This window comes from Falco naumanni, chromosome 4, assembly GCF_017639655.2.
Source record: "Falco naumanni isolate bFalNau1 chromosome 4, bFalNau1.pat, whole genome shotgun sequence".
NCBI lineage: Eukaryota > Metazoa > Chordata > Aves > Falconiformes > Falconidae > Falco > Falco naumanni.
Genome location: NC_054057.1, coordinates 79094901 through 79110702, shown reverse-complemented (window position 1 = coordinate 79110702; position 15802 = coordinate 79094901). Strand labels below are relative to the sequence as shown.

Here is a 15802-nt window from a genome sequence, read left to right as displayed (position 1 = left end):
CGGGTGGCGGCCGAGCGCCGATTGGTTGGTGCTGGGCGAGGCGGCGGTGCCGTCGTCCTTGCCCTGAGGAGAGGTGGCGGCCGCGGGTCCGGTCCCGTTCAGTGCGGCCCGGTGGGCGCCGCGGCCGCCGCCATGTTGTGCCACGGGGAGGGCCTGCTGAGCTCCCTCACGGCGCTGCTGGGAGTGGCGCTGGCGCTGAGCCGCAGCCCGGCGCTGGCCTGCCTGCTGACGGCCGGCCTCTACCTGGTGCTTCACCTCTTCAGCCTGGAGCCCGCCGCGCCTCAGAGCGCCCAGCGCGTCCTGCGGCCCCGCGGCACCGCCGCGCGCATCGCCCACCGCGGCGGCGCGCACGACGCGCCCGAGAACACGCTGGCGGCCATCCGACAGGTCAGCACGGCGGGGCCCCTCCCCGAGCGAGGCCCTCCTCCCCCGGCCCGGGCCGGCCCGGCCCGGCCCTCTGGGGGGCGCTGGGAGCGCGTCGGCCGCGCCCGGCCGCGGAGGGACGTGCCGGGCCAGGGGCGAGGTTGGCGCTGTGAGCTATAGCTGGCAGGCGCTCCGCGGGGAGCGGGCGAGCCCCGGGAGCCTGCCCCCCCCCCCCCCCCCCCCGGACCTCTGGCGGCTGAGAGACTGAAATCGGTGGGCGGTAAAACAAGCCTGTGGGTTGTGTTTGATAATCTGCCTTTTCAGCAGGTACCAGGCCTCCGTCACCCTGAGTCTCTTCAGCGGCTCCCGACTGGCCGCAGGAGGCTGTGTGGCTTCAGCCCTTCATCCCTAAGCAGATTCGGGACAGTTTGATCAGATCTGAGCCTTGTGGAAGCTGTGTTTTACCCTCCCTGCTGATGGATATTTTAGCACTGTAGCAATAATGAAGCACTGTATTTTGCTGATGTATGTTGCAACACAATATAGAGTGGTCAGCAACTTAGTAATAGGGGGGTTTGCCTTTTAAGCCTTGAAGATCTGTAATGCAAATCCACAGTTACGGGGGAAAATCTGGAATAGTGAGATCTTCACTGGGTGCAGCCCTGCCATAAAACTGCTGCCTCATCTATGGAGCATCTGGTGCAGCCAGGGTTCAGAATCTGTTTCTGAGAATCATTTGAAATGGTGATTAGCAGCATTTAAAATGTAGTGTATTTGTGATGGTAGGATCTTGCTGCTTTGTTGGTTTCTTACCTTTGGTTGAGGTTTGTTCTGATAAATTCTGAAGCTACGCAATAGAGACCTTTACTTGGCTGATACCTCAAGAGTAACCTCTAGCGCATACCTGGCATTTGTCTTTCAGGTGCGTTAGCCCTTTTCACAGAAGGGCACTTGGCCTTCAGAACAATTAATTTGCTTGCGGTTCACTCAGTTGCTTTTCTGAGGAGTTATGGGGAAAGAGCTAGGGCAGGAGCAGGATGTATGAAATGTTCTAAGGCAACCCAACTTCTTATTGCTCTCTGATATGGGGATTCCTCAGATAGGTGCAGGGATTTGCCTACATATAGTATTTAGCACAAGCATGGTAAGTGGTGCTTCTGGGAAGTGTTGCACCTACTGCTTATGGTGGATCAGCTGTGCTGCACACTACTCTTAAAGGAAATACTGCACCTGTGTGCCATAAAAAATGGGATGATGGCTTTTCCTTGTGCAAGCAAAGACTTTATGCTCTGATGTTCTTGTCTGATTCTGGCTTCTAAGTGTTAATCTATAAATTATCTAAACTGTAGGCATTTGCTTCCCTTCTCTTAGAAAGTAAAATAACTTAAGGACTCTGGAGTTACTAGAGCAGAAGGAGAGAGAGTGGGATCCTCTTCTGCATTTTCATCCTGAAACAGTCCCCACCTGTGGAAATAGATTATATGCTTTCAATTGATCTACGAATGCTTCTCACAACTTGGATAAAACCTATTCTGTTCTGCAGATCAAGCTTACTGGAAACAACATTAATATCTTACTATTTTTTACCAGAATACAAACTAATTAAGCTGTACCTATATTAAAATTATAAAGCTGTCTCTTCTGTTGTGTATGTGACTTTTTTTTTTTTTTTTTTTTTTTAAGGCAGCTGAGAATGGAGCAACGGGTGTTGAGCTGGATCTTGAATTTACTGCAGATGGTGTTCCCATTCTAATGCATGATGAAACAGTAGAAAGGACAACTGATGGGTCTGGAAGATTGTGTGACTTGACTTTTGATGAAATTAGGAAGCTTAATCCATCTGCAAAACATAGGCTATGGTAAATTAACTATTGCTATTCTGAAACTACTGTTTCAACAGTGGAAAAAAACATTCTTGAAGAAAATTATTGAATTGCTCTATCACTGAAGGAAATTTTTGTAAATTTAAAACTTAGTCCCATATGTTACTTCTCATTTTAATTTAGACGTGTCTGAGACTGTATCGTCTTACCCATCCTTGCAATGGGAACACTGAAGCAGAGTCAAGATAATTGGCTTTCAAGGACAAAATTCCCGGGCATCTAATGTGAAACAGGTTCATCTCTATATAAGCTTCGCCTAAACTGACTGCAGGACACAAAAAATATTGGGACTTTGATAGTATGTCAAAGTTGGCTTGAGTAATTACTTCAAAAATTGATTTTATTCACATGTATTTCTTGACTGATTTGGTCTCGGGGATTCTAAACATCAGGATTATACCTTTGAAAAGGAGCTAGACTGATTTCCTGGGTAGTCTTAGGTAGGAGTGATGACCCCAGTGGCAGATTAGGTCCTTTCCAGTGGTATACAGGAGAAAATATTTTTATACATTACTAAAATTTTGATAACAATGAAACTTCTACAGTATCTATCGTAAGTGAATCCATTTTAGAGGAAGAACTTGTAGCATGTGCTCCTGAGACACTGCGTTAGGGTTTCCCAGACTTGTAAATGTACAACCCGTGAGTCTGTAGTACAAGTAGCGTCTTCCCCATCTGTTACTGGAAAGGTGATCGCCTGAACCACACAGCGAGAACTTCCACGTAGGCAGTTACTCCTGATCAGCTGTTGTTTGCTGTCACTTTATCAGGAAGAATTTATTGAAGTGTGAAGCTGCTTCTCCTGCATACTCAGCTTACCTTTTTTCTTCTGCCAGGATCTGCATTTCTGGCTCAGGGCTAGGGAGCGCAGTCAGACAGGATGAAGTGGGTGGGCAGGTGGGCAGCAGGTGGGACCGAATGCTTGTTTGTGGTAGTTGAGGAAGGAGATGAACTGAGGTTAGTGTTTCAGTGTGGGACACGGAGTCAGTGAGCGTCAGATTGGACCTTGGATTTGGAAGGATATAATTGTCTAGTGGGATTCTGGGGGAAAGAGAGAAGCGTGCATACCCCTCTACCTGTGCAGCCTTTTACTGGGTGAGAGAGCCACTGCTGCCATCGATAGTGGTGCTTGATCCCACCTCTAATACTAGTGTATCAGCGAACTATGTTTACAAATCCCTATGGAACAGCTCTGTTAGCTGGGGATATGTGTGCCCGTGTGTATGCACATGTGTATTTTGACTGCTTTCCAGTGAGGAGTTCTCTGTTTCTACAGGAGCAAATTCCAAGGTGAAAAGGTGCCAACTCTGAGAGAAGCTGTTGTGGAGTCTATGCATCACAATCTCATTATCTACTTTGATGTCAAAGGCCATGCAAATCAGGTACCAATTGCTGTACTAAGGCACCTTCCTTCCCCCTTTCTTTGGGTTTCTAACCTGTTTTTCTGTTGGTCTCAAACTGGTATGTGTGGTACAGTCCTTTCTCTTCTATAGGTGGGACTGGGTCTGCTGTTTGTGTCAGCCAAAGCTGGGCTGCCAAAGCAAAGACTCTCATACCATTTCATTGTCCTGGGAAGCTGCAATTTAGAATTAGCATGAGGCTTGTGTGAGGAAGCAGGAAGCTTGTGGCTTGTGTGTGGAAGAACCAGGAAACAACAAAAGTGAATTCCCTGCCTGTGCTGAGGGGAGCTAGTATCTTATCTTCAGCTTCCAACTAGGGATCCCACTGGTCTATAATTGGCATTACTGAAAGCAGATAAAGATGAGTATCATTAACATTTTATGCAAATTAGAATATTTTTTTCTTTAGTGTAGCAAAATATGGAAATTTATTTTTTCCCCTTGAACTAAACCCTAGGTAGTACTTCAGAATTTTATCCACAATGTATTTAAGGGTATTTCAAACATTGAGAATGCCACTTGTTGCTGTAAACAGAATCATGAAAAGGACCTCTGCTGCAAAAAACAAAATGTCATTTCTGTGTTAATGGTGTAAACAAGATGCTGTTTTTCTTCTCCTCCCTTTCCATTTCAACCTTGCTACCCAAAACAGGGAAGTATTTTTAAAGGGGATTATTCTAAAATGTGTAAAGTAAATAAGAATGTATGTATAAATGTAACATCTGTGTCTATCTCTACTTGGCAGGCCGTTGACGCCCTGAAACAACTCTACCTGGAATTTCCACGTTTGTATAACAGCAGCATAGTCTGCTCTTTCATGCCAGATGTTGTTTATAAGGTGGGATTTCCTAAAAGTTTCTTCAGGATTTTTTTTATTTCTGTCTGGGAATTCCAGTAGGAGAGAAAACTCCCAGTTCCAAAGTACTTTTGGGTTGTTACAATTGCCAAGACTTTTAAAAACAAATGTAGCACAATGCATAATCTTATTACAGCACTGGTGCTCATTAGATGCACATGGGAATCCTCAGGAATTCCCTCTGTTCTGAAAGCTATGTAGAAAAAAAGTGTGTTGCTCTTACAGTTGGCATACAGCCAGGCATGTGTGCAAGGTACCTGTTAAATAAACCTATTTTGATGTAAATACAGGCTTTTGTTAAATTTGTTTCCTAATTCTCATTGCCAAGTCCATTTTACTGTGTATTTTATTCCATTGCCTGTTATGCGATTTTTTTGAGCAGAAGAGTTGCTTTTTTATGTTTTAAGGAAAAACCTGTAAAATAGCACAAAACTTTACAGTTACTGCTTGAGTTACAAAAGGATCTGGAGGGGAAGGGGAGAAGGATTCTGGCAGAGCTGCAAATGCAAGCTAGCACTTTGCATCTAACCTCTCCCAGTTCATACTTAATGCAGCCTGGCCTTTGTATGATGTAGTAATTTTTAATTTTTTATTCCTTGCTGATCTTCCAGATGAGACAAGCTGACAGAAATGTTGTAACAGCACTAACACACAGGCCTTGGCAGCTGAGTCATTTTGGAGATGGGACACCCCGTTTCAATTCCTCCTGGAAACATTACTTGTATATGATGATGGATGTCGTTCTGGATTGGAGCCTACACAGTTTCTTGTGGCGACTGTGTGGGGTTTCAGCTTTCCTCATACAGAAGAATTTTATTTCTCAGTAAGTGTCAAAGCTTGCTAATACATCAGGACGTATTATATTCTATTATATATATATGCCTTTTATATATATATACACACACCATTCTATTAGTATATAACGGTGAAGTTAGCTTAGTATGCATTAGTATGTTCCATTTAATCTTGTGTAGGCTGTTTAGATAGGCTTTTCACCCTATGCTATTTATTGTTTTAAGCCTCTTTTTATCTGTATTTTTATCTTATGTTAGATCCTAAGTTTAATTGCGAAGTGAAAGAAAACTTGCTTTTGCCAGTTTACAGTAAGAAAACACAAAAAGATGACGTTGCAAAAGATTATGCACTGTCATTCTCTATGTGACAGCAATGTAAGACTAAAACTCAGTTGTAGCTTCAGCACTGTCTGCCTTAAATAGGGCAGGGTCAGGCTTCCTCTCACAGTGTCTTGGTTCCCTGCAGGGACTACGTGAGGCACTGGTCTTCCAAAGGAATTCAAGTGGTTGCCTGGACAGTGAACACATTTGCAGAAAAAAGCTACTATGAAAGCATCCTTGAATCCAGCTATATCACCGACAGCTTGGTGGAAGACTGCGATCCCCATTACTAAACCTTGAGCTTTGTAGACACCCCCCAACTCGCTAAACAAGCGATCTCACTTGAGCAGGGCTGAATTCACCATCGAGAGGGTATCCAGTAGTGTGGACAGGGCTGCTGACAATAGTTCTGGGAAAAGGAAGAGCAGTAGTTTACTCCTGTATGGTCGGATTTCAAATGCTGAAAACCCCTCAGCTGCAACACTGGACAAAGCTGAGGTGCAGCCATTCGCAGGGTGAGTAAACGGCACCGTAACATGAAAGGAGCAGATGTGACAAGCTCATGGGGCAATACCCCATGGCTGCTTTGTAATTCTCAGACTATTCCTTTGCTTTGTTTGAATCTTGATTATGAAGTCATATCAACAATTTTTGGTGGCAAAATTTAAAATCGTACCTTAATTTTAGTAGTTTAAGCAGTCTGTTCTACAACTGTGTAATAATTTAAGGTTGACTTATGGCACCTTAAAAACTTCTACATTACATTCTTAAAATGGAACCTGAAAATAATGGTGCCAAAATACAGGGTGAGTAAATTTCCCTCCTAGTGCCTGGAAAGATGGCTCTGCTGCACCTTGACAAGGAGAAGAGCCAGCTTTCCATGTTCAGCGTGAAGGCTATGGGAATTAATGAATAAAACTTGAGTATCTTCTTATCTTCCAGACTTATTAAAAGAACCGAGGGAGGATAGAAGATTATTTCTTCTAATGACACAGCACATGAATGTATTTCTTTTTAAAAGCAAGTTGTATATTGAGTGCTGGCAGTGGTAGAACAAATAGAGGTGAAATGGCTTTTTACTTTGTTTATTGTTTGCATAACTGAAGGGCACTCACAAGGATACGTGGAAAACTAATCCAGATTGAACTTGAAATCAAGAGGGCCTGCAGTTGCATTCAAGAATCAGATGATAGCTCACAGTAGGGTGTTCTTGACCAGCTGTGCAGCAGCAGGTTGGTATAAAACTTTCTCCAAGGGGTGCTGGGTTTTTTGCTTGTGCCCCAAGCTAAATGTAAGCACAAAGAAACAAGAGTAAGGAGGGAGATTTTCCTGTCAGGATGAATGACAAGAGCCTCTCCCGTTCATGTCACTCATCTGCCCTCCGCTGCAGAACCGACAAACCTCAGCCTCCTGGTGCCCACCGCACAGCACATGTATGTCACCTTTCCTGCTGTGCTCTGCAGCTGCTCCCTGAGCAGCGCTGGAGGAGGCAATGACCTGTGCTCTCAGGAGTCCGTGTTTGTTGCTGCTCGAGTTGCTGGCACTCAGTCACTGTCCTCTGAGCAGAGGCTGAGCCCACAGTCAATATTCACAGCCAGACTCTACAGGGATACACCCAGAAAAACATAATAAAATTGAATCTGTGGTCTCGCATCGTGTGTAAAGTTTGTCCTTTTTTCTGTCCCTTTGGTGGCTGATTTTGGGTTGTCTTTAACTGAAATTACGAGCACGAGGAAAAGATCTGTTTCGTTCCTGAGGCATTTTTATGTCTAAAGCAACAAGGGAGGAATAAACCAGGTGTTAGTAGAAAATGGGCTAAAAAAAAAGGAAGTAAGTTATTGTGGCAAAGATGGCTCTGAATAAAAAGAAACTGCATCAAATGTCTTAAAGTCACCTATGATAAAGATCTCAATGGTATTGCTTCCAGTCTATCCTTCATTAGAAAAAATGTGTAAACTTTTTGTTACCAGCACTGGTTTTACACAGATGAGTATTTTGTTAACTAATCACTCAAAGTTTGATAACTTCTAACACCAAAGCTGCTTTTGAGTGACTGTAATAAACTAAAAATGGCTTAGAAAAGTGAAAATGGAATAGAAGCTTCCTGTATTTCACACAAGTTACTCTGCAGCTATTATAACATCTCTCATTAAAAACAACTACATTTGATTTCCTTCCATTTTTATTTGACTAATACTTTGCTTTTGGTTTAGATCAGATAAAAGCAGCTTGAACAATATAACTGGTATGAAAATATTTTTAGACCAAAGCTTTTATTTGCAATTAGGCACAAGTTTCCTTACATTTAGCAGAGGCCAAGTGACCAGCTGTGGAGGGACCTTGACTGCACCGAGGCAAGGGCCAGTCCTGCGGGAAGGCTGACTAATGCCAGAATATCACCACTTCAGAACCTAACCAAACACGCAGGATATTCCCTACCACCGTAATAAATTACAGTCGAGATGCACTGTGCCATCTGTTCTATTTTTTCTTCCATTTAGGGGTACAAAAGGTGTTTGAATGGCTCTAGCAGACATCAGTGCAAGCGAGTACTGCTTTCTGCAGAACGTCAGTCCGTGACTTAACCTTTATTATTGGTTCAGCCCACTCACGGTCAGAAATCTTTGTCACCATCTTCGTCTTCCCTCTGAGCTGCTTCTCTAGCGCGTAGAGCGAGTGCCACGGCCTCAGACATGCCTGACCTGCTGCTGGGCTGGGATGGCTCTGCATCTGTTTTCCACAAAGGAAGTGGCGTTAACGGTGCTGATGTTGGTACAGCTGCCCCCAGTAAAAAGCCCTGTGCTACTTAAGTGTCCCACTTGTCAACTATTTGGAAAAGTTACATGTTTGTGTAAACCAGGAATAGTTCAAGCTACCACACAGTTTCCATAGCTTTTCTTACTCCAGACACACCATGTCCTAGGCACTCTACATCATCAATAACCTCTTAGCTCCACACTAAGATGTTAAAAATCCCTCTAATGTGATGTAATATTCTTGCCTGTGCCTGCTGCTCCCGTAAGACAAAGTGCTCATTTGCCCAAAGAAACTCAACTCACTGGTACACAGGAGCTTGCGATCAGCCTTCAGAACCGCCACCAACAGCACAAGCTACCAATATGCACATCCTACAGAAAATGTTTATCCCAGAAACCCAGCCTTTTTGTTTCGTCTTTATACAAGATGCTAAAATTCTGTGCCTCTTACACCTTATACTGTCTCTGTCCTACGCCAAACATTTTTGCTGAGCTAAGCTTCTCAGAGCTGCTTTCTGTGTTTAGCATCTGTTGCTTACCTAGCGGGAAGCCAGTCCTCCTCAAGATCCCAGCAGCACGGGGATACTGAAAACAAAATTCACAAGTAGATTTAGACCGGTGTTTCCCTCGTTCCTGTTACATTGTATTTAAAGAGATGTCAGCTACCCGTAACAAAACGGCACTCTCCAGCCCTTAGGCAGGTTTGTGAGCATGAGTACTCCAACAGCTACTCTGATTACATCTTTTTACCTGCTCAAATTAATCTTTAAGATTATTTCTATACACTTGGGATGACCTCTTTGTTCAACATACGCACACTGTCTGTATCATGCCCCAGGTTCTATACGGAGAAACCTAGCAAAGAGTTCCCTCTTTCGACCACCTCACCTCGCCATAGGGTGCATTTTCATGTCGTTCAGGTGCCCTCGTGGTGTAGCCTGGCACCGGCTGGCCAGGCTGCCTGTGCAGCTGGAACGAAGAGCTGCTCTGAAAGACAGTTTGTGCCGTTAGCAGTTCTGAGTCCTGGCTTCCAGTCATGACATGATCATTGCTACTCACACCCAAGGCTATCGCCCCTCCCTGAGGGAGGTGACTTCTCTACTAGCTCCACAATGAGATGATTCCGGCATCTCTTTTTGAAATGTAACCTTAACAACTACGAGTGTAGCCACATTTTGTGGGCTATCAAACCTTTCCCTCAGGAGTCCCACCTGTGACCCTGAAGATGGCCAGTTCTCTAGTGTTTAAAACCCCCCAGCACACAGAAAATGCCCAGTCACTTTAAGCTCCCCTTTTCACAGTCAATATTTACTTATATTATCACATATGTATTTATATTTATCAATATGAGTATAAATTCAATATATCCATACCAATATTTGCTTTTTTAAATTTGTATTACCACATTAATGATGGCCATTCATACAGGGGGGGTTGCTTTTTTGGGGGAGAAGGGAGGAGAGCCTAACAAACCTTTTTCACCAGTATGTAGGTCAAAGAGTTTTCACTCAACCTAAACAAAAACACAGCACAGTGCCTATATGCACACATTTGAACACTAATTTGATGTCTCAGCAGGCAGGACTGACTGACAAAACAAATTCAAGTCTAAGACGTTAGCTGTCTGTATTGAAGCAGTATGGGATTTAAAATGTGGTTAGGTCGAAGCACCCCGTTTTAGCTCAGCTGAAAAGATGGGGGGGAGGGGCACAAACCATAAACTCCAAAGGAAATCCAGAGTCAGGGGAGGAAGGCAGTCTCCTCCTTAGTCCAGGCAAGGTTCAAGTGTGGCCAAACCCTTTAGCAACCATCACTGCACACCTAGATTAGGAATGTTTTTTTGCAGTTTCATAATCATAAATGATGTCTAGTGAGGGTACAGACTTCTCTGTATCTTTCCCAGGCTCAATTCCAGTTTGGAACAAATAGGGAACTTCCATGGTATCCTTTTTCTATCTGGAGTTAACTAGCAGTCAATCAATTTAGGTGAAGCTTTAAATGAAGACATATCCCAAAATGGCAGCCTATTTGCAAGGCTCGAAGAACCCCACGAAATGGTACCAAGCACATAATTGAAACAGTAACATCTGGAACTACCAAACTGACCTGCTGGCCTTGTCCTCTTGCCACAGATGTGATTTGATTTGCCCTTTGCAGCATCCGTAGTTTTTCAAGTAAAAATATTTTGTCTTTCCCTTCCTATGGTCAAGACATATTTGATCATTAGCTGGAATAGACTAAACATCCTTAAGAAGATCAAGGCCTATAAGTAACCATTAACCAGAATAATCATTAAAATTCCTTTTATTCTGAAATAATCTGTCTAGAGAAGGAGCTGCAGCAGCACAGCTTGAAGATAAAATTATTTGGCAACAACTCGATTTGTGAGTTAAGTTTCCCTGCAATTCCCATGGGGGAAGGCTCCCACCCTCCCTTGTATTGTCACAGAAAAAGCAGATTACAGCTCTACAATAGCAGGATGAGACAATCAACAAGGAAGCCAAATTAAAAAAATAAAATAAAGCTGAAAGTCAAACTTACATTAATAATTTGTTTACGTAAAAGTTTGGTCATGGTCTTTCTTCCTTCTATTATTTGCCAGTAAAGATAAGTAATAATTCTAAAAAAAAACCCCAAAACACAAAGTCCAACATAAGAGCACTCGTACCCATGAGTATTCTTCCTAGTCATTGTGTAAACAGAAAGTTATCTTGTTTATTTCATCCATTAAATCTATATGTACACATATCTATACATGCATATATATATATATACACACACACGTATTAAAAAAAAGTATACATACAATTACAAACGGAATGGCAAACCCATGAAATTACTTCAAACATTCTCTTGGAAAAGACCCAAAGATTTATGGACTTGTATTCAAGGCGAGAGGTCCAAGTCAAGTCAGTCAACAATACAAGGTGCGTTCCTGATAACAAACAGGAACCTCATGCTCTTACCCAACTTTGCGTCATTTGCTTAGACACACGCCTGGACCTTAAATCACAACGCAGAACAGTTACTGCTTCCAGGCCAACCCTGCTCCCACTAGAATGGATGGGATCCTGTTTTATGAGAACAGGTTTGGACTCTTAGGTGTGCACGATGCATGCCAGAAACATCAAGCACACAGCTACATCAAACCCTACCAGTGGGCTCGTTGCCTAACATGCACAGGCTGGTTTTGCCAAAATAATTTACTTCAGCCAGTGGGACAGTATGCAAATTTACCTGAGATTAGCTGGAAGCAGGCTGCAACCTACGTATTAGCAGCTCCCCATATGATCTGCTCAATTTAACATGCTGCTCATACACTACCATGCTCTTCCACCGCAGTGCCCCTGCGGTAGTTCAGCTATTCTTTACATGGTATCATCTCCACTAACGACTCCACTGATGAGAAATGGTCAGAAAAGACAAAGCAACCACCTCCCAAACATCTGCTTTTTATATCGCTCAGGGTCCTAGTATACATCTGGCCTGTATTGCCTGTGCTTGTGAAAGCTTGCTCTTTCTCTACTGATTTGTTCTCCTCTGGGAAAGAAAAACACAAAAGGGAAAAAAAAAACCACCGACAAGGGAGAGGAAAAAAAAAAACGCCCAAAGAAAAAAAAAAAAAAGGCAATCTATCCTGCCAACTGTACACATCATGTTCCCTTGTGCTGACATTCCCAAAGCTAAGAGTGCCAGTGGTAATAAGATCTGGAGCTTGGGCAGCACTAAACTAGAAATATTCAATTAAAAGCAGTGTATCTTAGGGTTAGCATGGAGCTGGTTGTAAAGAGCTTTAGCATCCTAACATAAAAGGAATAGGTTTTATAAATTCTTTATGTACTTCAAATACACATATTTCTAATATATTAACCATTTCTGATGCTTTAAAATGCACTTTGCAATTATTTTTTTTTAAACTGCTGTGCCACAGCCAGTTTTTTTCACTTCAGGTCCTTTTCCAGAGCTTTTCATTAGCAGGTACTTACAGAATAATAACAGAGAGGATGAAGAAGAAAAGTTCACTTGTAATTAAGTTATGGTAGATCCACACTACCCATTTGGAGGCAGTGTAATTTTCCAGTATTTTTATCCACTCAGAGACTGCAGCATACATAGAAGACAAACCTCGGAAAGGACCACATCCTTCTGAAGGTTTTAATCTGAAATAGTGAGAAAATAGCTACTTAAAGCTTCATATATTAGCCCGTCATTTACTTGACATTGTGATTTTGTACATCAAGATGCTTGTTAGTTTGCTATCGCCCTCTGCTCTCTTTGGACTCTTAGGAAACATCCATGATCTACGTTTGATTTTTAACTTGGGTCACTCTCCGGCCATTAAAATGCCCACCCCAGACTGCACAGTGAGAGGCAAGAGGCCCTGCTGCAACGGAGCTGTACCAAGCCCTGTGAACACCATCTTGACCTAAACGTAACAAGTCAATCACTGTAGTGCAAGCTACAGCAAATTGAAAAATCTGAATTTTCAAAGTTTCACCACAGGTGCTTAATGGAACCATCATTTCACCTTGCCTTTAAGGATGCGAGTGACTACAGATTTCAGTAACAACACGATGTGCTGAAGTAAGGCAAGAATCAACTTTTTCAGGTAGACTGAAATAGGGAAGTGGTGTTTGCTTTGAATCTGAACCACCCCAGTCTGAAATTCCCACTTGTCACCTGGAAATGTTTGCTCTGACATTTTCATCCACCTGGTTTCACGTGTAGCCACCTGCCTCATTAAATATTGAAATCATGTGGCTGAGAATTGCCAAGAAAAAGAAAAGGGGTATCTATGCTGCCCTTCTTACTGGGACCAGACTTAAGACACACATGAACAAAGCAGCTTTAAAATACTGGTAACAACAGAGATGCATTATTGCAGAGGTTAGCACTCCCTGCAAAAACAGCCTTTGAAATTCATAAATAATCCAGAAGTGACCTCAACTGAGTTTTTCCAGGTGTTTCTCCACTGCAGATCCAGCGTGCCCTATAACAAATAAGTCCAGGAACTAGGACTAGGTCACAGACTTTTAAGAAGGAAAAGTAAAATTTGCTGTGAGATTTAAATCGGAACCTAAAATTTGAAAGCAACTTTGTTTCTCTTCCCACTTAGGACAAGTTACTGCATTAACCACATTCTTGCAACCTCCCTGAGCATATCTTGCTTTCAGAACACAGCACATCTCATTAACATCTGAAACCTTCCATTAGAAATTAATACAGCTTTTTCTATAGAAAAATGCAGATTCCTCTGCCTGGTACCAGGTCACACAGCATAACATAGTGAGCTTGAATGCCAGTGATCCTCCATACCTCCAGACAGTGACTCCAATGACAGACAGGACTCCAAGGAAGGAAGGGAAAAACAGTAGGAACATGAAGGATGTTGTCATTTGAGCAGTTCTCCAGACTTTGCGAGGGGGTTGGCAATTCATCATCAGACTGACCTTTACAGAGATGAAAGGTAAACGGACTCTTGGAATGGTGTTACCGGTGCCACTTCAACTTGGTTTAAGTCAATCTCACTGAAATTGCTGGTGGCAAGTGCTGGAATAGCATCTATCAAAAGTTTCCAAGAAATTCTTTTATATCAATTTGATAGATACACTGTAGTTTTGGAAAACTCCAAGAATCTTTAAATAGTAAGAGGCAAAATGAGGTTCTGAAAGGTTCTTCAGGACTTTATTGTAGTTTCCTTTTGTAGCATACCCAAACCCAGAGTTCAGGGAAGTCTGAATCAATTTTCCTAGCTATAGCTTTGTTCTTCTACATTATACACTACAAACTGTTCTATGACCCACCAACCAGTCATACTACTGAGACAAAGAATTTTGAAAAGAAATTTCCACCATGATCTTCAGCTGAATCACCCTGCTTACACTCAGATAACTTGGGCAGGGGTGTTTCTGGGGGATGCGTGGGAAGCCAAAGTCACAGCCACAAGCTGAGTGACTATGCTGACATATGCACTTGTACACCTTTAATTCCCCAGCCTTTAATTTTACTCGTTTATTCTCTCCCCTCTCTATCTGTCCTCTTAATCCCTCTATAACTCTTCCACACACACCCAGCCCTCAAGTTTCACAGGTTTGCAATTCAAGGGTGTGCATCTAAATTGTGTTCCTTTAAAGCAAACGCCACAGCCCAAAACGCAATCAACAAAACTGCTCCCCTAAATGCAAAACTCCACAAGCCTCCAGACAAAACTGCACTTTAACACAAAAAATTCTGCCCAGATTTCAAATGGTGTTAGTTTATGGTGATTACATATAAAGTTTGTTACCTTTTTCACATAAAATACTATAGAAAATGATATCATCTGAATACCAGGCAGCAGAGGTGAGAAGAGGATACCGATCCTACAAGAAAGGATTTGTAAGAGTTGTAAGTTACAGCTTCACTATTCACTCACAGCTCTCAGTGCACTGAAAGCCAAAAATATCACACTAACTTCATATACAGTTAGTATTTGGTTATTTGGAAATGTAATTATATTAACACTGACCCTGTAATAGTAAGTCAGCCTTTAAAAACGTGCAACTTCAAACATACATGTACACATTTGCAAAACTCTCTTAGAATTGCAGTAACTCATTCTTAGAAATAAGGTATCTTTTCCAGGGTTTAATATTGAGACTATTTCAACAGGAACACCATTCCCGTGGGGAAGCAAACAAAACCCTGGGATGTTCCTTTTACAGGTTTCTCCCAGACCAGGTAGCCACAGGGTAAACTATTGACTAAAGTTATTGTTATTAACTGCATAATTACAAAGAGAACTGGCAAGTCACAATCCTTACAAAAGTACTTAATGTGTCATCTCTCCCAGGCATTTATCCTGTTCTTTTTCCCATGATAGGAAACACTCAGAAGTGTCAGAATAAGAATGTCCCATGGTTCTTCAAATTGCAAACGAAGTTTTGGCTGTAAATTTAACACTTACCAGGTCAAAGTCTGTGCATAGATCAAATCTAAAACATTTCGTCCAATATCAAATTCTGGCAGCCCCAGGCTTACACAGACCGTCGTTCCAATAATTCTGGGGAGGGGGAAAAAATCCCAACCAAAACCAAACCACAGCACATTAGAATTTCTTAAGTGATAAAAGCCTTTGTATAAATCTTTACAAATGACCTCCTGAGTACAAGCATCAATGACAAATTATTTAGGGCCTGCACTAACCACACGTCATGCAAAGCAGCCACAGCTTGTTGAATAGACAGCACATCAGAACTGAAACAGAATTTGAGAATTTGGCACAAGCAGATTCCCATAGCACACAAAGCAGCATTGAAATAAGACCCAAGATATTTTTAATGCAACTAAAAAAAAAAATGTTTAACTATATCAAAAAAGTGTGTTTATTCTTCAACAGTAGAAATGGCAAGTTCCCTCAGCACAAAACTGTAACAGCTTTTCAGTTCCT

General features: G+C 42.4%; 2 protein-coding genes across 9 annotated transcripts in view; one reads left to right on the top strand and one right to left on the bottom strand.

Moving 5' to 3' along the window:
- The first annotated feature begins 22 nt into the window (after positions 1-22).
- Positions 23-7270, top strand: GDE1 (glycerophosphodiester phosphodiesterase 1). Of its 3 annotated transcripts, none has more exons than XM_040593003.1 (6): positions 23-387; positions 2047-2222; positions 3523-3628; positions 4392-4484; positions 5114-5325; positions 5763-7270. In XM_040593003.1, exons 1-6 carry the CDS (start codon positions 133-135, stop codon positions 5908-5910), a joined length of 990 nt encoding a protein of 329 aa, XP_040448937.1. In that variant the 5' UTR covers positions 23-132; the 3' UTR covers positions 5911-7270. The 3 variants fall into 3 exon arrangements, with proteins under 3 accessions (XP_040448937.1, XP_040448939.1, XP_040448938.1); XM_040593005.1 differs by having other exon boundaries at positions 303-387; positions 2051-2222; XM_040593004.1 differs by lacking the exon at positions 23-387 and adding an exon at positions 479-636.
- Positions 7271-7871: 601 nt separating this feature from the next.
- TMC5 (transmembrane channel like 5) overlaps positions 7872-15802 on the bottom strand; it is a 40566-nt gene continuing 32635 nt past the window's right edge. For 4 of the 6 annotated variants that reach the window (XM_040592987.1, XM_040592989.1, XM_040592986.1 and 1 more), the window contains 9 exons: positions 15320-15415; positions 14660-14735; positions 13690-13823; positions 12360-12533; positions 10915-10993; positions 10480-10572; positions 9262-9360; positions 8913-8958; positions 7872-8347 (listed from right to left, as the gene is read on the bottom strand). In XM_040592987.1, coding sequence (XP_040448921.1) covers positions 8232-8347; positions 8913-8958; positions 9262-9360; positions 10480-10572; positions 10915-10993; positions 12360-12533; positions 13690-13823; positions 14660-14735; positions 15320-15415 — 913 coding nt within the window. In that variant the 3' untranslated portion in view covers positions 7872-8231. The remainder of the gene's footprint in view (positions 8348-8912; positions 8959-9261; positions 9361-10479; positions 10573-10914; positions 10994-12359; positions 12534-13689; positions 13824-14659; positions 14736-15319; positions 15416-15802) is intronic. The other 2 variants (XM_040592990.1, XM_040592992.1) reach the window with 2 other exon arrangements.

Bases quoted from the DNA above. Each gene is read 5' to 3' on its own strand.
- GDE1 (XM_040593003.1), top strand. From the start codon at position 133: ATGTTGTGCCACGGGGAGGGCCTGCTGAGCTCCCTCACGGCGCTGCTG. The intron at 3,629-4,391 runs GTACCAATTGCT...TCTACTTGGCAG, and splicing joins TCAAAGGCCATGCAAATCAG to GCCGTTGACGCCCTGAAACA. The intron at 5,326-5,762 runs GTAAGTGTCAAA...GGTTCCCTGCAG, and splicing joins CAGAAGAATTTTATTTCTCA to GGACTACGTGAGGCACTGGT.